Below are 25,970 nucleotides of genomic sequence, written 5' to 3'. Positions count from 1 at the left end.
AATCCAGATTGCTCGTTATGAAAATAATATTATAATGTTATGTATATCAATAAATAATCTAACGAAAACATCTAGTAACGAGCGGTGTTACGAGAAGTTCGCCACATGTGATTTTAAGTATGTGGAACACGCAGTAATGTTGTACTTCACTAACCGGAAATGTGAGTTTCATAACATTTGTATTGGTGCCCGATGCTCTCCGAACTAGTGCTCCGTGATATTGGCATCTCGTAACGATGCCGTGTTTTCATTAAATCGACCTCTTCCGACATATACGTACACATAACGTTCTATACTATTATATACAGTTGAAAAGTTTGTTTGAACGTGCTAATCTCAGGAACTACTGGTTCGAATTGAAAAATTCTTTTAGTGTTGGATAGCCCATTTATCGAAGCTATATAGCATTACGCTATGACCGAGCATCAATACAAAATGTTGCAAAAACAAGAAATAATTATTCATTTTGAGAGCTTGTTTTGCGTGTGCTGCGTAAACGGTTAAAGTTACGCAACAATCATATATAACGGAATTATTCCTCTTAAAAGTTCTAAAAAAAATATTTTAAAGCAAAGTCCCTCGACGCATCTGCCTGCCTATCTAAATGCGATGATATGAAAAAGCTACCCTACGGATTTCGATGAAATTTGGTTTGGCGATAGTTTGAGATCTTGAGAAAAACATAGACATACTTTCTATCCCGGGAAAATATATTTATCGGGGACTTTTATCACGGAAAAGTATTTCATACGGGCGAGGCCGCGAGCAAAAGCTTGTTATGTTATATGTATGTGCAATTACTGCAGACTTAACGCTTCGTCTACTTGCGCAGATTTGCATCCACCCCACCTCTAAAATATATTAAATTGAAGATTCACAGAGTGTTCTCATAATTTGAAATGTTTTATATATTTTGTGGTGCATTTTATGTGTATGTTTCTGTTTAGATTGATAGTTCGTTGAAGAAAATTTTATTAAATTAATACTACAAAAAATCATGAACACGTTATATTAATTTTTATTTTTATATTATATTCACAATTTTCAAGTTTGCAAAAGATTTACTTAGTTGTTACGTATGCTATTTCATTTGCCTACGGAACTGCACTTTGAGGCCGCATGCGGTTTTGCATTTCAGGGATTCTTACATAGGTACACATCAGATGTTCAACATCACTATACGATGATCTCGGTACTACAATACCGATAAATATTAATTTTATAATTATAAAGAAAATAATTGAATATTTTATAACTACGGTTTAATCATTTGATGATTGCAAATTATACGTCCCGGTGTACAAGTTCCCCGGAACGAGTAGAATATCTCGGCATGTCGACACAGCATTACGTAATAGCTTCTGAGAAAATCAATGTGAGCTTTTCCAGCGAATAGTAGCTGTTGTTGGTGCCTTACTGGTGTCAGTGGGAGCTGGTTAATGAAGCAGGAAACAAACTAAATTAGACCTAATGATGTTATATTTTTGCTTCTCGAACTGAAATAGATTGATATAGGAAATATATATAATTTAAAATGTATTATTGTATGCGCACATGATACGATTCTTTAACATAATGAAGGACAAAATATAGGTTAAACCTAGACTGTCAGGAGACCCAAATCTTGTTACGTAAAAATATTTTTGTGGAAATAAAAATACGCTGGCTCACTTGGTAATCTCACCCGCGGTGGTACAATTATTTCTAAGACCGACGTAAATAGGTGTTATGTAATTGTACTTTGTAAATTCAGCTATATTTATGAAGTTCTAAAATGACAATTCTAACTCCCAACTTATTCCGATAATTATAACCCACGCGCGCAACTTGTTAATCAGGAATAATAATCACTCATCACGTTGCTGACTAAAGTATTTGACTTACTTTTATTAGGTAATAAATAATGTGACATCTCACTCTAGGTACAATAATTGACATTTTATAAAAGTGTAATTATTTCATATTTTAATATTATGATGTACTGGTTATGATTCGCACTTAAAGTGTTATAAATACGTCTACAATAGCAAACATCGCTTAATGTTAAGTCGCACTTTGGACTGGTGGTTTAAATAATTAATTAATACATAATATACGAATAAATTAAATGTATAACATTCTATGCACTAACCCAACGAAGAATATATTCTTTACGAATCCTTTCCTCAGATCTCTTAATTACACCATATACTTACAATACAGTTTGTATTATACTGAACATGACTGAGAAGTGGGAACATATTTGTTTACATAACATTTTTTTGTTTTCTCAATATGGTATGATTTTCGCTTACACAATATTTAAGACATACGGTATAAGAACGTTGTGATGAGACTTATATCACTTCCGATGTGTCGGTCGATATCTCAAATGTCACCCAGTTTCCGGGTGCGTTGCCTTCTCCCGGGAAGATTAACTACGGAGCCGACCGGTCTAGGTGAGCAAGGTACCGTCGATATATGCCCCGACTATACTACGCTATTTCTATAGTACAAAACGGTAATATGAACTTAACAATTTCAAAAAATAGGATTTAAATATTTTCAATGAAGTAACCATTGAATGATAAGTTGAAGCAGATTTTAAAGATAGCTAGTTATGTACTAAAAATGTTTGATCAAACATAGATAAAATTTAAGTAACATTGTTTAATTATCTCACTACATAATTAATTTTGATTCTACCTTTACGTCTGTTTACATTGTTAGTATGGCGAAGTTAATACGCTTTTATCACATTGACGCATCCACTCGTCTACACAAAATCTTGTTTGAAAATTTCGTTTGATATAGCATCGATAAATTCAGTTGGCGATAACTCATGATTAAGGAGTCTGAATTGAACAATGCAAGGACGTTTCGGTTTGCGGAATTCGGCGACGCGAGTAGAGGCAATAATTTGTTTTCGTTTTTGGTATAAGTTATTCAAAAACTACTTTCGTAAAGATGAAATTCGGAAAGGAAAGATACGAGACATATTTTCGAGATAAATCCATGATCGGCGGGACGGGTACACTTATTTATATCTGCCGGTGTAGTTTACGGCCGTCTGTGGTATTCGTTGATTGTGTTGGTCTGTTTGCATGATTGCGGCACCTTGTCTGTGGATGGTCAACCACACCGAATAGTTACATTGTTGGGATTCTAACTATAACTGTTCAAGAATTATAGAAAATGTCTCCAGAATTTCTGGTGCATCGGGTTTGGTGCATTAAACTTGTCTTAAAATATTTTTGATCAAAGCAATGTTTTAATCTACGGAAAATGTATTTGTTGGTAAGTTTTATAGTGTATTTTATAGTGTACTATCGCCAATGAATAAGAGTTAGTATACTCTATACTATCCTCTTAGAATTGTGGATATTCCCCGAGTTGAGTAGATAATTAATTAAGTCTAAGTGAGGTAGCGCTTTCTCCATAGCACATTATATTTACAAAGACTTTCCTCGTTAAGAGTTTCTGTTTAAATAAGAAGTTAATATCAGTATATTTAACATCGATTTTCTGGAATAATAAGGATTGCATTGTGTCTCCTTTTTAAATGAGACTGTTATAATATTAGATTCTTTCCCAGTTTCATATTCACGTTCAAATATTTTTACTATGGTTATGCGTGTGTGCGTATGGGTATGGTTGTAAAATGTTCTCCATAATATATAGCTTCTGACGACAGCGCTTTGAGGTCCTGGGTTCGGATCCTAAGTCGGGCAAAGTGATATTAGGATTTTCTATCCGCTATTGGCTCGGAGTCTAGAATTTATGACCAATATGGCGATGGGTTCACCCCCTATCACATTATGGGACTGAAAACGCCGAAAAATGGGTATAATGGTTGCACTTTTTCCTATCCATTTAGGGAAAAAGAAGTGCTGTGTGTGTCTCAAAAATAAAAACAATTTTGTTACTTGTAAGTACCGACTCAATGCAGCAAATATTTTTACAACGATACAAAAACTTAAATAGGCTCTCAGTGACCCGGAACTCGTAGTCAATCATACCACGCGATGCAAATTCCACGCAATGCTAAAATAGGAAATCGAATAGCAAAGAATGTACGCTACAATATTTGAGAAAAAAGCATCGAACGCTTTATTACGCTGTGCCATTCGCCAATTTGCTCTGCCGCCTTTTGACGTGCTTTTTTGCTTTTTTAACAAGCTGAATAGTTGAAAACATTTTGGTTGTTTCGATGTTAATGTTGATGGGAATTTTTTTTAAAAACATTGTTGTCTAAAATTTCACTATCATCTCTTCTTATTATGTTTAGGTGGCAATTTGTTTTAACAACTCTGTACATAGAAAGTACAAAGTCGTTAATGAAAAGTTTATTGCCTCATATATAAAATATTAATAGCGAAATAAAATATAATCGAATTTTATGTATTATAAGTGGTATATAAATTAGAAAACTCATGACATCTATTAATTTTACTGCAAAATTTCTTACACATTAATGCGTTAATAATTTTGTTACCGACAAATACACATTTGTGCTTTATAAGATTACATTAATGTTTTCCTCGAATCGAGTAACAGGCATACTGACATTGCTTTATGAACTTCGTAAAACATTACACTAACTACCAGAGCGAAACGAATATGAGCAACTAGAACAAAATAATGACAACAGAATTACATTCGCACTGTGTTGTATAAGGTATAGTTTACGAAACACAATGTATATTACGTTCCCACGAAATAAAATCTAATGTAAATGATAGTCATTTTTTTGAATTACCTAATAATCTCCGTTAGTATAATTCACATCATAGTTAACGAGTAAGTAAGTTAGATGTTAGTCACTAGACAGACTGACATTCTAGTTATAAAGATCTCAATAAAGTGTATGTGCGAAAATGTCAGTTTTTATTTCGCATACACCTCAATTGGCTTGGACAGGCAATGCCTCCTCGGCGAATTGAGATGCCCGTGTGATCTTGTCGGCCGCTTCACGCAAACAACTTAAACGGTTACTTAATTTCATGCTTTTTTAAAAAAATGTGTTGAAACATATAATTCTCTTTCGGCTTACACCTTGTACGGTTACTTTTAAATTAAGTTTTGATGAATGAGGATGTCTACCGTATGTCATAATAATTACACATTTAGAGCCGCCGCACCGCAGACTGTAGGCTCTCCATCGGCCCGTCCTTTAATTAGATTGAGCTGTAAGCGCACGAATACAGGGTCAACAAAACAGTACGCTTTCTTGCTAACAGTTCTCCATTAATTTGCTCTTGTAGAGCTGTAGTGAATTTTTTTCTTTAGTTAATAATTACCACTGTTATAATACGAGAAGCGAAGATCATAATAGAAACCGAATGTATGAGTGTCTTTTAATTGCAGTTTATTATCAACATATAAATTTTTACGTATTAATAATTTCATTATTAAGGTGCGTGAGCGCCATGAACAACAAACAATCTAGAATCGGTCCAGTTAGGGTACTAAACTATTGGTACGTATGGGCGCGTGGTAGAGCATATTGAAAACAGTTGGCCTATAGTTAGCTAAGGGCTTAGTTTGTTCTCTTGTTTGATTATTTATCCCAATATATTTATTTACCAACTTATACCGAATCATTGACATGCATGGATCTAAACAGGTAAAAATTCGCGCATAATTTTAAGGCCATAGAAGGTATAATTGAACAATCTGCGGTAGTTCTTAGTACTTACTTATTTTGTTTCCCATTACTAATATCATACATAGTTAAGTCTATATTAAACCCTGCTTCATAATATGGTAATATAGATTTTTTTTATTTTCACCTATAATATTAGTGTCTAGCATTTGCTCGCGGCTTTATCACGTGATAGAGTTTTTCCGGTATAAAATACTAAAGTGTACCTTTCCGGGACAAAATCTCATGTTCGTCGCATCATCTCAAACTATCTCCATAGCAAATTTAATCGAAATCAGTTCAGTGGTTAAAGCGTGAAAAGATAACAGATAGACAGAGTTACTCAAGCATTATAATATTATGGATTAGTTTAGATGTGCTATATTAATTTAATAGAGAATAATTATTACTTTTAAATGAATTGGATTCCTATTTATATAGCTATTTATAAAAATTACACATTATATCTTGTGTAAAGCTAATTAGAAATAAGAATTTCTTTTAATGTATATCGGCCAACATTCCATTGCATCATTGTTTCGAAATTGATCTGTCAGACTCGTTCAAGAATTCCTCTTTGAATCAAGACCACACGGGGCCGGGTCGCAAAATTAATGGCAATATGATTACAAATTGCGGCACCGCCGACTGCCAGCTAACGGAACGCTGACGTATTCTTCGACCCTCATCGCGCAATATTACAAATTCTTAAAATAACCAATACTGACTCAGTCTTTTTAATTAAATCCTTTGTTCTAAAAGGTTCCTATCAGTACAACGCGGAAATTAGGAATCTTGAAACACTCATTCACCAGCAGTTCTAATCTCGGACTGTGCGTGCATCCCAGACCATCCGAATGCTTCGAATCAAAATAAACTATGCGCTATAACTTCGCCATTTCTTAACCGACCTAATAAACACTGGTAAGTGAGGTTCTGGAGTCAATCAACCAACGCAAATGGGGCCGATTGCCGTCTCAGCGGGCCTGGGAGTGGTGCTATTAGGTTATTTTTACGGCAATGCGGCATGTGAAGAGGCTCGCATATGTCTTGTGTGGACTTGATGCATTTTCTCTTCAGTAGTTGTTTAATTGCTACTCACAGAACAAGTGATTTGATGTTTGATGTTCAACTTTATTTTAGTATTTATAGGTGTAGGTCGATGAATTTATTTAGTATCCCTGTAGTCGTTTCGTGTTTTAGCCATGTAAAAGTAAGTTGTGTGAAGTTGTTGACACCCGTTGACTAAGTTTCATTAATTCCGAGTGAAAAATATGTGGAGGCTGATGGACGAAGTGCAATAAGTCACCGGCGGCTGACGGCCGGACGGATAGGCGTGACCTCTTTTCACATTATTTGCCGAACGTGTGATGAATTTCCTAAGCTGATGGAAACTAATGGACGATAGGCTCGCCGCGCTATCGCAGGAAATTAGTGTGATGGAGAAAGTGTCAAAACCATTTTAAAGCCTTAACACATTTAGCCATACATAGATTAACTTATGCGAGTTTTAAAGTTTAAGTAATTTAAAAACAAAAATACGATCGGTGCTTCATTTTTAGAAATTTTAAAGAAATTATTAACTCTTACTTTTAATTTCCGGAGTCATTTACCTCTTGCGAGAATTACCTCTTACAAGAAATATAAGCACCCAAATTTTACCGCAGTCTAATAGAAAACATATTATGCAATTATAAATAAGCAACTTACAAGAATACTAACATTATCTCAATTTCAACTCATTTCTCTTAACAACGGCATGCGCTTGTAAGCGTATACTGAACGAGTGAGCGCTGTCGAACACGGACGTAAATTTCAATGCAGCTCGATTATGGGTAAACGCATGTGCGCACTGTCAAGGGCGTGTAGATTTACTCTCTTACAGGATCGGAAGACAGTTTGTATTACCGTGACAGCAATGTGCCGGCGTTGAAATCGATCCTGGCAATACCACAGATACGCTCAATTTGTAAAAACGATAGGTAATGATAAATTTTACATTTGTTACATGCGTTATATTCAAGCAGTTTGTCTTGTCAACTCGGAATTCCTATAATTATAAAGTTTATTTCGCTGTCCATTTTTGCAATTTGATGTATTTGGTAGTTTCTCCAATGTGTACATTACGTCATTAACCTGAGAATCTGATGTTTTTCATCGAAAACAATTAAGGAAATTGTTGCGTATTATTTATTCTCTTCCTGCATTGTAAGTATCGGTTATGCCCGCGGCTACTAGACGTGTGTATGTACATGATTTCTTTTATGTAATTTAATAATGAATACCTCGTGAACACGTTTACAAGTATGTGAGTGGGTGAATTATGAAAATGCATCAAGAAATCATTAGCTACATCAAATGACGGCACTTCACACTATCAAAGATAATGCAACTTTGATAACTGTCTTATTCGACAAATAGAGTACTAGACATATTATAGCACTTCGCGTGCACGTCTAAAGCGAACCGGCGTTGCCTTTTTTCATTACAGGGTCCCGTGGGATCCTGGACTTTATTGGAAATATATTACATTACGCTGCATACGTCTCTACAATATCTTGTTTCAATCGATAAGTGGATACATCGAGATGCGTCGGTACAAAATTATTAATCTAAGCCTTGTGTAAAATTATGAGAAATTATTCTGGGATAGCGTAATATAATTATTGCAGTTTCAAAACAAAATATTGATTTATGTTTGTATTCTTAATATCAATCATTCGTAATAAAATTAAATGCACAATACTTATATTAAATAATATGCATGATGCCATTAACACGAGATATTACGGCGGCTCACAATAACTACTAACAGTACCTCCGGGGATTATTTGGATCGCGTGCAATACGCAAAACATATGAAATTCTGGTGCCATTCACGAACTCTTTCCCACTTAGTATCACGCTACGTTTACTTGAACGGTATATGCAGTACTTTGAGAGCGAATACAAAGCACGGACTGCTTTTATCTTTGCAAATGAGACAGTTTTTTTATATCTTCGTGTTTACCTACCCAATATACTTTATAAACTTTATTGGCAAAGGAATGTGAATAGTTATTGGATTTGTAACATAGATAGAAGTTAGAAAACCTCGATTTTTCGTTTACGTAAACAACAAACAAATCCGGAGCTCATTGTCATGACTTGGAAACCAATCTTCTTGTTATCTCCATTCGTGTTTGTATAGCAAGGGATAGCTCCTGGGAAAAAACGTACGAATATTTGATGTTGTTATTTCAGATGCGACCTTTGTTTCACGCAACTACTCTATACGAGATGCATCTTTGATAAAGCAGACTTTTTGTAGAACAGTCATCTAGCGCTTTGAGCTTACGTCGCAGTGCTTTGAAATAAAAATAGGTAACAACGATGTGACGGTATGCATTTTCGAAGTTTTGTAAAAGGTTACTCTTGTATAAAAAATTTGATTGGCATTAACTTGATCTAGAGTCCATCATAGTTTATAGAAAAATCAATCCTAAGCAAATATTTTTTTTAAACCGGAATTAGCCGCTACCTCGGAATCGAATCAAAGAACAGAGACCTTGTGGTAAATTGATTGATTGGAATAAAGACCCAGCTATATATCAAAGATAAGGAAATTATTATGCCAAGTTGAAGCGAGTGTACTTTCAACTAGATATGCGTACTTCGGAGCCATGTTTTGGCAAGGTGACACGCGTCGCGAATACCAGTTAGTGGTACAAGGTCGATGCGCCCTTCTCAAAGAGTCTTATAATATGCACTCTAAGAGCGCACTTTATAGCGTGCAATGATTTTTTATAGCTGTTCTGGTATAAGATACTTATGATGTCTATAAATTTTTAATATCGACAATAAAATGTTCGATATCGGAGAATTATGTCAGAAGAAAAAAATGTGCTACATTATCTGTTCCCTGTATCTTTTACGAGTTTAAGCTTATAGTTACTCAATAATAGTTTATTAATATAATATTATAAAACTTACATTTTTAATTATAATTAATTTCTTCTTGTTTCTGAATATTTTTTTTACACGACCGGAAATTAACTTTTTACTTTTTTTATTATAATTATTGACTGCTTACTAGGACATACCTTTCAAACGTATAAATAATGTAATAATATGGATTACTTATAGGTACAAAACAATGTTATTCGATTATTTAAATATGTAAATATTTCGAACCCGTTTAATAACCTTTATAAATTCAGGTATCCTAAAGATATATCTTTACGATTTGTCCGATAATCACAAAAGAGCAAACTTAGGCCATTGTTACGAAACAATTTTATCTTCAACTTGGCTGCCTGCAAACGTCAAGAAAGTAATAAAAAATAATTGTCTCTGAAGCGCGCTACCCGCAAATAAAATACAGGCGGTGATTGCCCAGCGTCCCCGTCCTCCCCACGGAGCAATTGACCCATTTAATGGAGCAAGAGGAATTTGTTTCAGGTGGCCGGTGCTGTAGACCTGGCGGATCCGGCGAATACCGCGCAGATACTATCGCACTTGCAGAACTCTGTGAGTATATTCATTATTGTTATGTTGATAATATAATAATACCAGCCTCATATTATATATTGTCTGCTTCGCACGGGTGTCGTCTATTATTGAGAGGATATAGGACAAAAGGTTTAATCCAACACATTGACCTAGTGTGAGTTTTGATACATTATTCTATAAAAGACGAAAACGTGTCTTATACGCAGCATTATAATACAATTTATTATATTTCGTGCCTTATCAAGATTGTCGTGTATCGCTTGCGTAACCTATTTTATGAAAAATAATGAGCAGATAATAGAGTCATGATCATTATGTGTGCCCTAAGTAATGGGCCACCACTACTTAGGGCACACATAATGATCACGATACTATGGGTGCCAACACATGACCCAGCTATGCAATTCTTACCGTCACCTTGTACAGTTCTGGGACCAAAGATTAAATACAGTATTAAAATACGACCATGAAACAACTGTAGTACATGTGTGACTAGAAGTAAAATTAACTTTTAAACTACATATTTGATACAAGTTATAGGTATACAAAATTAGGATTTATCGTAACAATGAGCGATAGAATTACATATTGCTTGAAGATAAACTAGTTGTTTCAAACGTATGTTTCTTATTACATAACATTCGTATAAGGTCTTGCAATTATCCATTCTTGTGTTGGGTTGAAAATGTATAGTATTTATAAAGTTTTTACACGAGCAGCCATTACGGGTAATTGTGTTGTAATGACTTCACAACATTTTGGGGAAATCTTCAGAAGGTGCATTAAACTTTTCGCGTACCGGTATTTGTGTTGTGATGGGCACGAGCTGCGAGACACGGCTGATATAAAGAGCTCTTTGGCGTCGGATATTGCCGATATTACTTCCCATTATGTTTATGGGAACAAGAAAGCGGTACGACCGGTGACGGGTCAAATGGAACTCACGACGTGTTTAGGACTATTTTCACGCCATTGGCGATTTTCCAATACGATTAATAGTGCCATACTATGTGTGCTACAATTACTTTAATTTTTATCTATCCTCTCCGTATTGTGCTAGTATTATGATGTGTAAAGTCATAACTAAATAAATAACTCCGCGGTTATCAAAATGTTAAGACGATTTGTTGCAATAATTTGTCGCTTCACGCATGTTCGTAGAAATGGGAACATGCGAATAATTAAATTTATCCATTTCAATGAAATTTGTAATCATGGTCTAAACATTAGTGGGAAAAAATTTAACTAAAAAAAACTCGTTTCGTCAGTAAAGTAATAGTTGTGAGAAATGTTACGTGTTTGTCTCGGTCCGTGGGATAAATTCAGGTAAAGCTCAAAGCTCATGTTGACCGTCAGACAGCTAAACTTAAAAACTCACAGCAAGGATTTAGAAAGCTCTAACGCGTATTCAAATATTATTAACAAGTCAACGCTGGCACTGCGGCGCTACATTCCGAACTCTACATTCCTCTTCCTGTTAGTTTTATATACTACTAAACACTTCTTAGCTTAAACAAGGTCTAACCAATAGTTCAAATACAATCATTTTAGTTATGATTCTACTTTATTAAGTACATTGCAATTTTGTTAGTTAATATGTAGATGCATCATCCTATTGCATGATATTATAATATTGATTTATGTTACTACTACAATAAAACGCAACCCTTCGTTAAGTAAAAGCAAATCATCGTGGCATGTAGTCAAAGTTGGCATTCTCATTTAACAATAATACGGACCATTAATAAAGGATTGGTTCTCATGTTGCGCTGCTATTGAACTTGCAAGTAAAATAAACGCGCGTCTCGATCCACGCTCGGCACACGCAATCAATTACAATTTACTGAACTCAATGATATATTCGCAGGGTTTTTATTTAACAACCATAACTTAAATTTTTATTTTTTAACAGTTTATTTTCATTTACCTGGTTAATTATTTGCTACATTCTAAACATCTAGCTACGGCTTACAAGGAAATTCAAAAATATAATATTACCTAATCAGACAAACGGTAGTGTAAATTTTCATTAGAGAATTAACAATGCGTCAAATAATCGACATATGTCAAACAAACCAACATTAGCCGGTCCTATTTTAGTGCATTGTTTATGGCAACAGCGGATGCTGTATTTCTTAACTCATGCGTAATAACTGTGGCTTTAATGGTGCAGAAGGTATCATATATGTTATATTTGTCGTAATTTTATCATTTAAGGAGTTATAGGTCAGTTGCTGATAACAACAATCTACTGATATCTTGTCGTTGGCGAAATCTTTGCCATACCATACCGTGGTATGTGATTTGACGGTGGCGTTGTTTGTAAATCTTTAAGTAACCGCCTGTCCACAGTGTTGGATTAATGGGAGATTAATGTGTTGATGGTGATTAATGGTGAAATATAGCGGTTGGTTCATCGGGGTCTTGGCGCGCGAAGGTGACGCGTTTGCCGGCGTCAGAGCCGCAGCGCGGCGGGCAGTGCGCGACGTGCCCGCGAGCCGACCGCACACCGCATCCACCACCGAACATGCGCTAATAGCATCTCTGGCGGCTCTCGCACGTGCCCGGTGCCTACCGTCGCGCGCCGGTTCGATGCCGCGATCAAAAACGGTTCACGTGATTTTATTGAAAATTACCTGCAACCGATTGTGACGAGTTGCCTTTTTTGACTTTTACGTGCAATGAGACGAAGTTTATGTGGCGTGTTTGTATACAGTGGCTAAACTGAGCTGCGTAACTTATAATGAGTTTGTCACACGTTTGATGCAAGACGTGACGTTCGCTTGAGGCTTGGTGAGGACGCGGTGTGCGATGAAGTTATTCAAGAGGAGATTGTCGTTCGGCGCGGATAAACAGAAACGTGACACGCGGACAGAGGACCCCTTTGAGAATGAGGTATTTGTTCTAGTCGTGACCTTCAACGATAAAAACAAAGTATATCTAAGATTTTATGTAACACACATAGTTACTTAGACTTATAGATAAACACTTGAAAAAAACGAATGAACGAATTCTGTAATGTTGTAATCGTTATCAGTATTGATAACGTTATTTTAGACGACCGGAACCTAAACACAACACACAGATCGTTATTTTTCTTGAATTAGTCGAGTATATCAGTAACATGAGTAATTGATAAGAATGCTATTAGCATGTTTTTCTCAGCCCGATGTTGTATTAGTACGCTTTAGCAAAGCAAATTGAAAAGCAAGGTTATCTTATCAGACGGAGGCCGGTGTGCGCAGTACCGCTTCGTTTAACCACTTACAATTCATTTCTGCGAATTGAAAATGTAAACGGCTCCTTGTATCTCATATTCTAAATCTATAATGTATGTATACTCTGAACTCCGAGCGGATACTCAGCGGATTGTTCAATGAATGACTCTCCTACTTTCATATTTACATTTTAACATAATAATTTCGTCTTTTTTAGTATTCAATAATGAAATCATAAGGTCTTATAAAATAAAATTATGAAAAATATTGCATTAAATAATAATATGCATTAAATAAATGTCTACAGTTCCATAATAACTCTGCAGGTACGTACGAAAACATCCAACAAACAGTAATTTTCTAGAATAAATGTGCTGTAGGTACACAGTTGGTGTCGGAAAATTATAATGTGTACAACAGCCTTGAAGATTTACATAAAGTTTATTATTTTTAAAGTTTTTGTTTCTGTTAGGTACTCGTCACTGACATCACCAGACATTAAGACCCGCGTATTTGCCATTAGTGATCTCACTCGCATCGGGTGCTGCATACCTACATATTGGAAGTTGTTTATACAGATGCTTGAATACGAGTCAAGTCAATGCTACAGAAGTCATGCCGATATCGAGACGGATGGGTTCTGACTCGATGCTTTGAGTTATGAGTGATCTTAAAACCAGATCTCTGTAATATTTACATAAGCCCGTGAACTATGGACACTTGAGCCGTCGTAATTTAGAGGACGTATTCAATCCTGTTTTTAAATGCGTAGTATTTCTAATTGTTTTGTGTTTTGTGTCTTTTAAAAATATCCGTTGACAACTGCAGGCCGGCTGTGTGTAGTATACGACAATGTGTGAAATATAAACAAAAAACAGATCAAAGTTGAACTATAAAACACTAAACAACCACTGCTGCCACACTTCGAATACAATGTGATCCAAGTTCAACACAAGAACATAATGCGTATTGAAACTGAGCTGCTTTTAGTAATATGAAATCTAGGTTAGATATCTCATCACATAATGATTATGACATGGAATTTATGCCCATAAGTACATAATATATAAAGTTAACTACAAAAATCAATTAACAAATTTAAAACTGCAAATAGCGTAGCGTAATTTTTTGTCGGTAACGAATAAATGTCTTAACTACAATTAATTAAAAGGGATTTGTATAATTTTAATTAATAATAAAATGCCTCCAATCACTAAGTTTAGATGTAAATTTAAAATAATTTAATTTATTTTTTTTATTTTGTTCGGCAATTTTTATGGCGAGCTGTAGGTACTAATCTGTATGCCTGTAATATCTGCAAAGTAATTACTTAAGTTCTTAAACGAAAAAAATATGAAGTTTATTTAGTATGTAGAGTAGGTTTATTCCTAAAAAAAGGAAAATATAAAATAATATTATAATAATGTTTAAATATATCAACCATTAGACGTTACATAATTATCTACACTACATGCTCGTGCACTCTAGTTTGATACACGCTTAATAGCTCGTATGCATTCCTTCAAGTTTGGCAAGTGTTGCGTACCAACATGACGATGGTCTACATTTATTGGCGTAGCTACAAATTTTCTCTAGGAGTGAAGCTGGTAGGAATTAAAAAATGGTTGCAGAATTTACGCAAAGACCTGCACCACGGGAGGCCCCTGTAAATAACAAGTAAATTAAGTAATTAACTAGTATAAGGGCTCAAAGTTTAAGAATGCAATCTAGTTTTATGTTTGTATATTTTAGAGTTTTTGATTGTAATCTGTTTTGCGTCTTAATTTAATAAATAAATAAAATGAAAGGCTTTTCCTAAGATAGACAACGTCCACCTTTACTCTCCCTTAGCTACGGTCTTATGAAGTACACATATCATTAATGGGCATTATGCTATTTTTAGAAGATTTTCAACGCTGCTTTGGATGGAAATAAGTTTTACTATGTCGGGTCTATTGCATTTTTTTTTTTCGTGTAACAAATTGAGCATTCGTATAGTTTGCTGGTTTGGTTGTCTTTTCGGTGCTTACGTTCATCTAGGTTTGGCCTCTGTCATTTTTATTGTTACTTATATTCGCTATTTAGAGAGCTAGCCCAATTGACTATAAATGTCATTAGATAAAGCGAGCTGAAAATCTGGCAGTCGGTGATATGAGAAAATATAATAAGTCAGTCGTATGTGGAGTTTAATATCTAAACGCTGTCGTATGTTATTATTGTTGTACAAGTTGGCAATAAGCAGCTTCCTTGTGGCACATCGGCGGCGACAGGGCGCTCTTGGTAAAGAACTACCTCTGCTAGGACGTAGACTCCCCTGTATTTTAGAAAAGACGGAATATCTCTGTCTCTGCACATTCTATCGACATTGAGTATCCAATAATGTTAAGTGTTGTTAAACCATTAATTGAAAATATTAAAAACGTAAAATAAATTAAAAACTGATTTAAAAGACATCGAAAAATTTTCTTAGTTCTTGTCGCGTATTTAATAGAAAGTTAACTCGAATGGCAATTAAGTTAAACATAATATAGCTATTAAGATTCCATTATGGATGATAAAAAAATGTTTCTATAGACAGGAGTTGATTTGGTTCAAACATTAATGTAAGTCTCAAAATTAGATTAGAGTAATATAAATCTACAGCTGTTTTCACTTTCGAAATCAATATCTTTTCACTTTTTAGTCGGCGTTTATCGTTTAATGAGCTTCGATGTGCCGTCGTCGATTTGTTCCACAAACATGGTGACCACAGTCATATAATTTTCATTACACTTTAAGTTTTCTGTTTGTACGCGGATCTTTCCGTCACGTGCCAGTTTTTATTAAGGGCTTTAAAACTGGTAGAGATCCTTAAAAATCTACATTTGCTTTAATAGTGTTAACTGTGATAAATTACTGCGTTAATCACCACCACCTTGCGGCTTGTCTAACGCGTAGTTTGTGAATTAGTAACTTTAATTAGGCCCAGACCAGAAAAAAAATACTTACACCCATATATACTGACATAAAACGCAAAATTGGAAATATTTCTTCCAAAGTACAGTGAAAACATTTCAACATTCTATTCAATGAAAATGCACAACAAAAGAGAATCCCCGACCTTTACAATCAATTGTGCAGTCTGTAGGTCGCAGGGTGACAAATTAATTTAACCATGAGTACAGCGAAGGGGGCCAGGCGAGGCGTGGATAACTTTATTAATTCTTTGGTTTATCTCGTCGGTACGTGTCGAAAGCAGTAACGAAATTTTAAGTGCATACGTTGCGCCCACGCCGCACCGCGCTAGCTCGTACTCACTGACGCCACCGTCTTACTGACAACAAGCCGCACGGCCCACGGACGATCGCAGCTCTGTTACATACGAGTGCTCAAGCCCTCACGTGCTTGTTTGTTATCTTAAGACTTATCTACCTGCCTGCTAATCTCGTGTTATTCTAACAATATAGTGCAGAGATTTTTCAAATAAACTATTCTTTTACACATCATTCCCTTTTTACGGGTTTTTACAACACTGCGGTGTTTTGTTTGTGTTTATTTTTCTTTGTTGAGGCGTTTGGTGTGAATTTTGAAAATTATAGACAATGCGTGGTACGTGTTGAAATGCTTTATCTCATTTTATGAGCACAGGATAAACTGTTCTCGTTTTCTTTCGAAATATTTTCACCCCGATTAGCTTTTTCTTGCGGTGCATCGTTACCAATTACAAATATTAGGATTACCATCAGGGTATTCATATATCAATATGATATTGATTACTGGGTTGTTAGTTTTGCATCTCAAAAGAAAATATCGCTCAGTAGTAAATCCGTGAGATACATATTATTTAACATAAAATTTAAGCCATTCACGAGCTCTGAGCTACATACATTTATGAACTTACAAAGATGTAATATTTTTGGGAATCTTAAAGCACGAAAAAGCAGAGATAATAAAATATAGTCCACTGTTGTGCATGCACATTATTGATGAGCCGCTGAGTCCATTGCCCCGGCAAATATAAATTGAAACTTATCTGAATTGGATACATTCGAATTCTGCTTATCTACAAATGTACTCGATGATCTGTCCATTGCTGTTTAAATCAAGCGAAAATTTATATAGCTCGTTTTCAATCAGGCGGTTGATATCTTCGTATATTTGGTGTGTTGTTTGGTAAAGCATTGATTTATGATTTATGTTGCTTGGAGCATTGACGAATGTTTTACGTAACAGAGATTTAATCTATCGTTTTACACTATGAAATAAGAAGTTCGGATAATATGTAATTTAATTCAATATTTTAGAGTCATGAACTAAGTATATCAATTGCGAATACCAGATCAGCGTATACGATTCCTAATCACACCTTTGAGTGAAATATCCCAGTAAAAGTGTTTTATCTAAAGTAGATTACTCAGATCTACATTACTTTAACTCTTAAAAACTTATTACACTTGTAGTAAACTTAATCTCCGAACTTTACAAACCTTACCTTATACAAAAAAAAATGGGCTTTCTCGTTTCGCGGCAGTAGCCCGTTTTAAGACGTTTCCACAGGACTTAATAAGAATATAAGTCACTAATTTTACATTTTGTGCTATGCCACTAATATTCCAGAACATTTAAAGGCGCTTATTTATTTTTGTTTTGATGTGTTTGTCGCCTTTTCGACTGTCATAATCAAGGTTCTAAATGATTGCTGTTTGTTTACCCAAAGAGACCTATGTCAAGTAATTGTAGGTCTTATATGCAAATAAAACAATGCTCTGTTTGCGAAAGCCGAAGTCATTATCATTTAAACCCGGACTTGAAAGCGTCTGTTGGTCGACAAGCCTTTCCCAATTGTCAACCATGATAACTAACTGCGCTAATGGCATGCAAAACGACGTAGATGTTTCACATTTCACACTAATTAAATTTGTAACGTTTACTGTTTAGTATCCTAAAATAAATCCAGAGAAATATTCGGAACGGATATACTTTAATACAAAAATTTCATAGTCAATTAACCAAGAATTATTATAAAAAATTCCATATTAATATTTTTACCTTTATAGAATTTCTTTAATTTTGTCCCCAGGACAGAGCACGATTCTCGGACACAAGTTGGCAGATCCACAGGACGTGGACGCGTAATGGCGATCCGTTGCAATTATCTCCGTCTCCCTCGCGAGCCGCGGCGACCCCGCTGCCCGCTCAGCCCATCACAGAAAACGTAGCTCTTCGCTCCGACCAAAATGGCATCTACGACACAATCACGGTAAGCGGAATAATAAAATATATGCCCTACTTTATGTTCTGAGCTGTTAAATGTCTCCGCCAGATTTCAACAGATAAGTATTTGAATTAATCTTATCTCAAGTAGTATTTAGAGATGTGCTATGATATTTATGATACATATTTAAGGACCTGGAAACGTGTAATACATTAGGAACAATATTTTATATTACATGCTTGAATGTATTATAATGTTTGAATTATATAGCTTTAGATGCATTTTCCACATTACTGCATAATATGGTAAAATATATTTTGTACAATAGTTATGTACGTAGGTATCTAATAATATTAAAAGTTATGTTTCAAATTGATATAGTCCAAAAATTTGGTACTGAGTCGGGAAAAATATATACTTACTTACTGAGACTATATACAACTAAAGGTCTTTATAAAACATTCTAAGAAATCGACTATTAGTCATAACAACGAGAACACAAGAGACATGGAAAAGGAAAACATTTTGATGAATTTATTTATTCATTAATTAATACGTACCTAATCTTATTTATTTATTAATTTATTAATGCGTACCTACTATTGTTTACTTATGCAGTTTGACATTTTTAACTCTCACGAACGAAGCACTTAGGTATATGACTCGTCATTTCTTTTAAGAATATCACGAGTAATTTGCTTTTAACAAATGCCAAATTTACAAGTTTACAAATTAATTAACATGTCTCTTTCAATAATAATTGTATCACAACTATGTGAACTGATAGCGAAATCAAAATATCGAATTAAAACAATTTTTCGAATTTTATCGCGGTTTTTAATATTATGATTTTTTCCCGAAGTTTCGAAGACTTGCACCCTTCATACTTACTTTCTTGGTCGTCCGAATAGTCAAAATTATAATACCTTTCTACATTACAATATAATTACATTATAATTGTTTTTTCAAAATATTTTTAAGTTGATTTCTTAGGCCTTTATAAAATCCTCGTCGAATTGGAACCTCCTCCCATTTTTTGAAGTCGATTTAAAGTTCTTTTCGTCCAGGCCAATGTTTGTATACATCATTCATGTTTGAATGACATATTTATGTGGAAATCTATAGTTTAAAATCAGTGGGTTTATTTCGATATTAGTTTACCATAACATATCAAGTCTTCAATTTAGAACCTTAATTGGAAGCCGTGCGCCAATTAATGATTTGTTTCAGCATTTTATTTAATACGGTTTCTGTCTATTTCTTACAACAAAAAGCTTATTAATAATCATCATGGCATGTCATAAAGGTCTTCGCCTGCTATGATGCATAATTAATAATATTACAGAACCACTGATAATAAATAATTAAATTATTCATTCTTAATTGAAAGCAAAGAAATCTGGTTATAACCGAAAGTTAAATAGTTATATAGTTTGCAAAGTTTACAGCATTCCCGTATAATTAATTTGTTGTTCATACTGTGTACTTCAATCTAAGCAAGTGTAAAGTATAGGTCAGAAAAAATAATTATTAAACAAGCAGTTACAACTTACAACATACTATTAAGCTGTCAAACGGCACCGTTTTGCATCACGTTCGCGCTCGCCACCTTCGAAACAGACCATCCTCCGGACTATAGATTAACATTAACTGCTCGTAAATCATTATCCGTCGGCTTAGGGCTCTTAAGTTTAGAGGCGTTCTTGCGTCTCGCAAGTTCCTGTTGTTGCACTAATGTACCTTTGTGTCCGCGTGCTCGCAAAGGGGGGGTTAGTGCCCGCAGTCCATACAAATCTACGTACCTTAGCTACATAATAATTAAGTTTTACCGCGGCACATTTCTGAACTCATTATACTTTGTATCCTAATATTATAAATGTAAAACTTTGTATGTTACTCAAAAACACATTAACCGTTCGATTTTTTTTTCTTAGAAAAGTGTATACAGTGTTCCTTTAATTCTGAAAAATACTTAAGACGGCGAAGCTGTAAACAAATGTCAGAAAAAATAACAACTATCAAGTAGATGTAATAGGCATATTAATTATAATTGCTTACATATATAATAGTTTGTAGAGCATTGAAAGTTTATGTGCTGAATGGGCCGGATGCCGAGATCGTTTGTGTTAGGAATGCTCTAGGGCTCGTGGACAACGTTGGAAATGGGCGGTTGTTTCCCAACAGAAAGCTGGCACCCACGCGATCTCGTTCCACATCAAACAATTTAAACTACGACTTTACTTTAACGTTACTTTGCCGCAATCGCTATTTCCATGCCTCTTCTTATATTTTACGCCTTTGGAAAATTTACATCGCGCCATTGATATCGCGGCATCATCTCTTCTTGATCTTGAGTTGTAAAATCTGGTATAATAATGTCATCCCTGTATTATATACTTACCCACTGCTGAGCACGGGCCTCCTCTACTACTGAGAGGTATTAGGCCTTAGCCTACCACGCTGGCCTAGTGCGCATTGGTAGACTTAACACACCTTCAAAATTCCTATAGAGAACTTCTCAGATGTGCAGCTTTCCTCACGATGTTTTCCTTCACCGTTAAAGCGAACGATAAATTCACAAAGAATACACACATGATTTTAGAAAACTCAGAGGTGTGTGCCCTTGGGATTTGAACCTGCGGACATTCGTCTTGGCAGTCCGTTCCACACCCAACTAGGCTATCGCCGCTTCTATCTTCTAAAATCTGGTATCCGGAGTTCGATTTCCAATTTGAGCAATCAACACTATTTGTTGAGAATGATCTTGAAAACTATTGTGTACAAGGGAGATGAAAGTATCAAAATTGGGCACAATCATATACGTGGTGGTAGCAATGATGACAATAAGACAGCAAAAACAAATTATCAAAATCTCTGAATAATCTTATTTATTACCGATAATAATTTTTGTACCTGTCACTGTTATGTATAACTCCACATAAACGTTCACGTAAGTAAGTATGCAAAATAAACTACAGTACATATTAAGTAAATAAACCAACTGTTATAAAGTTCTTTAAAACAATGTACCTTTTGTTTAAACAATTAATAGAAACACATTTGGTATGACGTCTTTGTTTCGTTATAAAGAAGGTATAATTTTGTAAAAATTCATAAGAAAAAGATAAGAAGTAAATATAAAACAGTGGAATTTCCAAGAACGTTACATTCTTCTAAGTCTGACCTTTATGATCAACTGATTATACCTAATAACCAAATAAAATATTTCCATTAATAGTTCGAGAATAACATATTTAATATTACCGACGCGAATATCTTTAATTATGTCCCAATCATTGCACAATGAGGGGACAACTCGGAATTATTTATGTAAAATTCGTATTGTTTGTATTCTTATAAATAACGTGCTATGTGTATTAATTATATTGAGATATCGTTTATTGTGTTTAACACTTACATAACGTCCTGCACTAATAATGAGGCTGCATTAACATGAAGTACCCATCCAAGTATAGATTAAACGTATTATTACGCTAGTCATACATAGGTATGATTATAATTTACTAGCTTTTGCCCGCGGCTCCGCCCGCGTTATAAAGTTTTTCAGGCTAAAGTTTTCCGTTATAAAAGTAGTAGTTTCCCGAGAGCCTCTCAAACTGTCTCCATACCAAATTTCATCTTAATACGGTGGGTAGTTTTTGAGTTTAACACGTTCAGGCAGACAGATGCAGCGGGGGACTTTGTTTTATAATATATTTTTTAGAACTTTTTAAGAGGAATAATCCCGTCATACATCATTGTTGCATAACTTTAATCGTTTACGCAGCGCACGCAACGGAAGCTCTCAAAACTAATAATTTTTCCCCGTTTTTGCAACATGTTTCATTACTGCTCCGCTCCGATTGGTCATAGCGTGATGATATATAGCCTATAGCACTCCAGGAACAAAGGGCTATCCAACACAAAAAGATTTTTTCAGTTCAAACACGGTAGTTCCTGAGATTAGCCATTACTGCTCCGCTCCTATTAGTCATAGCGTGATGATATATAGCCTATAGCACTCCAGGAATAAAGTGCTATCCAACACAAAAATATTTTTTTCAGTTCGATCTGATAGTTCCTGAGATTAGCCATTACTGCTCCGCTCCTATTGGTCATAGCGTGATGATATATAGCCTATAGCACTCCACGAACAAAGGGCTATCCAACACAAAAAGAATTTTATAGTTTGGACCGGTAGTTCCTGAGATTAGCCATTACTGCCCCGCTCCTATTGGGTATAGCGTGATGATATATAGCCTATAGCACTCCACGAACAAAGGGCTATCCAACGCAAAAAGAATTTTTCAATTTGGACAGGTAGTTCCTGAGATTAGCGCGTTCAAACAAACAAACAAACAAACAAACAAACAAACAAACAAACAAACAAACTCTTCAGCTTTATATAATAGTATAGAAGTATAGATAAGTATATTCGTTTTATAGATAGCTATATAATACACATGTATGGCCTTCTTTTTGAACAATACGCTACGTTTATGTAATTGTCATAAATGGGCAGTAATCGATAGGGTTAAGGTCTATAGAACACATCCCCTAAGTTATTATGGCAATATCCGCCGAGTAAAGTGGTGGCGGAAGGCCGCGCGTCCTCTCTAATAGGGTAATTGTGCCTGCGAGTAACTCGTGGCTCGATTGGCGGCTGCTTCCGATTCACTAATGGTCCTACTATTGATACAAACCGGTGCCCTTCAAATGTATCGATAAAAATATCGATTTCGATGTTAGTTGTACGAGCGTATCGTTTACGTAATCGATTAAAATAGATAACAGATGCCGTTATAGTAGTGCGTAAATGATGCCAGTTGGCAGATATGATGTATTTACATGTCCTATTTTATTAATTGATGTAATATTAAAATAAAGTAAACAGGACGAATGATGTTATATTCGCAGTATTCCTTAGACTTTGAATGTAAATAGTGTAGTTTTATCAAATTTCATGTAACGAAACTAAAGAGTTACCTACATTAAAATAACAATAATATTAAATTGGTTGATATAATCAGACTATTTGGTACCGTACCAATTATGAAATACGTTAAAGTATAAGTAGCTTTAGTATAGAATGATACAAGAAACAAACATGTTTATTATTGTTTTTTCCTTGCTTTAACAGTTCGTATACCACAATAGCAATTAATTCTGATAAAACAAAGAAATTACGGAGTCTTAAGTACGTGCCTTGGGTACATGTGGTTTGGTCAACCTACGGACATTCATGTTGGCAGTTTCAGTTCCAACTGAGCTATCGTCGCTTTCTGGGCGTATTCGAGGATGGCATAAGCATGCTTAATTTATTGACCAAGGCAAGTAATAAAAAAGGAAAGTTAAGTAAACAAAGAAAAACAATAAAATCTGTTGGTACACGTGTTGAAAAAGAAATGAAATTGAAGATAAAATCGCACCGAATACATGAATAATGAATGGATTCAAAGAAAGAGATACGCGTATGAGCCGTATTTTAGCTTCTAAAGTCAAGATTGAATAATTTAGAATGCTCAGGCACGGCAAACGAGTAGATAGTGGCGCAGATACCCTGGAACTCTTTACCTTACCTTTTTTAGGCATCGAGAACAATGAAATGCAAAGACGTTGATCATATGTTTAATACTAAGTATGTGTAATAGTTAAAACACATAATAATATGATAACATCATTAGATTCACAAGATCATTTTATGTTAACATTGTTTTCTCTTGTTTCATTTGGTGACATTATAAATTTTCTTTTGCTTAGAAAATAACATATCAATTGTATTTTTAGAGCAAGTTAGTTATTTAAAGTTATAAATCATCTTCTATTGACAATGGCTCAAATACTTATTCTCAATGATAATACAAAACACATATACAATATACATATATTTTTTACTTTATATTCCTTAAGACTTCAACTAGTGGTGACGTGACATGCTTAGGGAATTCTAACGCCTCTCAAGCGTGCAAGGTTGGGTATTTAGCAATGCAAATGTGCGATAGTGATCTAATCAGGGAACTAAGCGTCAATAGACTCCTCGTCACATACATTCCCGGTAGAGGACCGAAGTTTTTATCAGGGAAACACGTATTGTACTAGGTGATTGTCGCGTCCAATAAATAATATTCATAAGCAATCTATTTTTCTTTATAGCCCATCGGTCACGTCTTTTTGTTATCTGCAAATAAATCTTTATATTTTTTCCGCGTTTTATATTCCGATCGGGTCCGAATGTTACGTCAGATTGTTCACAAAACTGTTTTATTCAACGCCGAAAGCGTTTTCGCTTTATGTATTTTCTTCCGAGCATGATTTGGGTTTAAACGCAAAATTATCTCCACACGATATAATACTTGACACTGCGTGCCTACCTATATACCTACTCAGATATTTGCAGCATGATGTCATTGATTTACCTTATATTAATTAACTAAGTCTGGGCTAGTTTTGTACAAATGGTGGGAGTAGGTACATATGTGGGGTGGACACCAATTATGTTGGGAAACAAAAAGTGTATATGAAGTCTTTTTATTTATGAAATTACAAGAATTTATTATATAGTTTAGAGATTTGCTTTGTTTTATTATTAAATGAAAAAAAATCTTTCATCGAATTGGAGTACTAGCGCTCACCAAGATTTCTTCCAGCGCAATATTGTTAATACTATGCACACTTTTATACGATACGTAATTATAATTTAATTTCTTTTTTAAAATATTAAGTTGTTTACAGAATTATATTTAAAAAATTATATATTCCATAAACTTCACTACTGTACTATAACTTTACTGAATTAATTGCGTTAAAGAAGACCACCCGCCGTCCGCGATAGGAATCAGCGGCGTCAAGTGTCCGCAGAGCAGTTACCGACGTCATAAATAAAATTCGACACTTAAACAATGGGCAGGGGGCTTGTCCCGACCCGTGGGACCCTAATCATGTCGACGATGTTCCACAATCAAAACATTTTAGATGAGACCGTCTACGTGCTGCCGGTTGGCGGTTCCAAATTTTAAACAAAAATCTGATATGTAATCATTAATAACAATACTTACATGGTTTTCGAAGAGAAGTTGCAAAGGTTTTTTTAGTACTTATATATTAATTTTTTTCAACGCTACGTGAGCAGAAACCCCAATATAACTTTGCCCGACCCAGGATTTAAACCCAGGACTTCAGAGCGATGTACCGCGCACGCAATACAACTACGCCATTAGGGCATTCTTTTTTCTAAGTTCTTCGATACTAATGAGGTAATTAAAAATGTTTCCAAGATGAAATTGAGAGTTACTAATTTTGCAATTTAACTAAGTAGGTATATTTATAATGTGTTATAGATTGGTAATTTTATACCACATTAATATACATACATACATTCATTATATTTAATGTTTTTATCACCATGAATACTGTCAATTTGATAAGCAAACTTACCACCAGGCGA

The 25,970-nt window shown here is 34.8% G+C and overlaps 1 protein-coding gene across 11 annotated transcripts in view; it reads left to right on the top strand.

Moving 5' to 3' along the window:
- LOC115447134 (tensin) overlaps nucleotides 1–25,970 on the top strand; it is an 88,747-nt gene that overhangs the window by 33,217 nt on the left and 29,560 nt on the right. For 10 of the 11 annotated variants that reach the window (XM_030174072.1, XM_030174073.2, XM_030174074.2 and 7 more), the window contains 2 exons: nucleotides 10,064–10,132; nucleotides 18,392–18,571. In XM_030174072.1, the coding sequence (XP_030029932.1) occupies nucleotides 10,064–10,132; nucleotides 18,392–18,571 (249 nt within the window). Of the gene's footprint in view, nucleotides 1–10,063; nucleotides 10,133–12,575; nucleotides 13,010–18,391; nucleotides 18,572–25,970 lie in introns of those variants that run through there. The other variant, XM_030174081.2, reaches the window with a different exon arrangement.

This window comes from Manduca sexta, chromosome 23, assembly GCF_014839805.1.
Source record: "Manduca sexta isolate Smith_Timp_Sample1 chromosome 23, JHU_Msex_v1.0, whole genome shotgun sequence".
Classification (NCBI taxonomy): domain Eukaryota; kingdom Metazoa; phylum Arthropoda; class Insecta; order Lepidoptera; family Sphingidae; genus Manduca; species Manduca sexta.
Note: the sequence above shows the minus strand (reverse complement) of the source record. Positions and strands in the feature narration are given on the sequence as shown.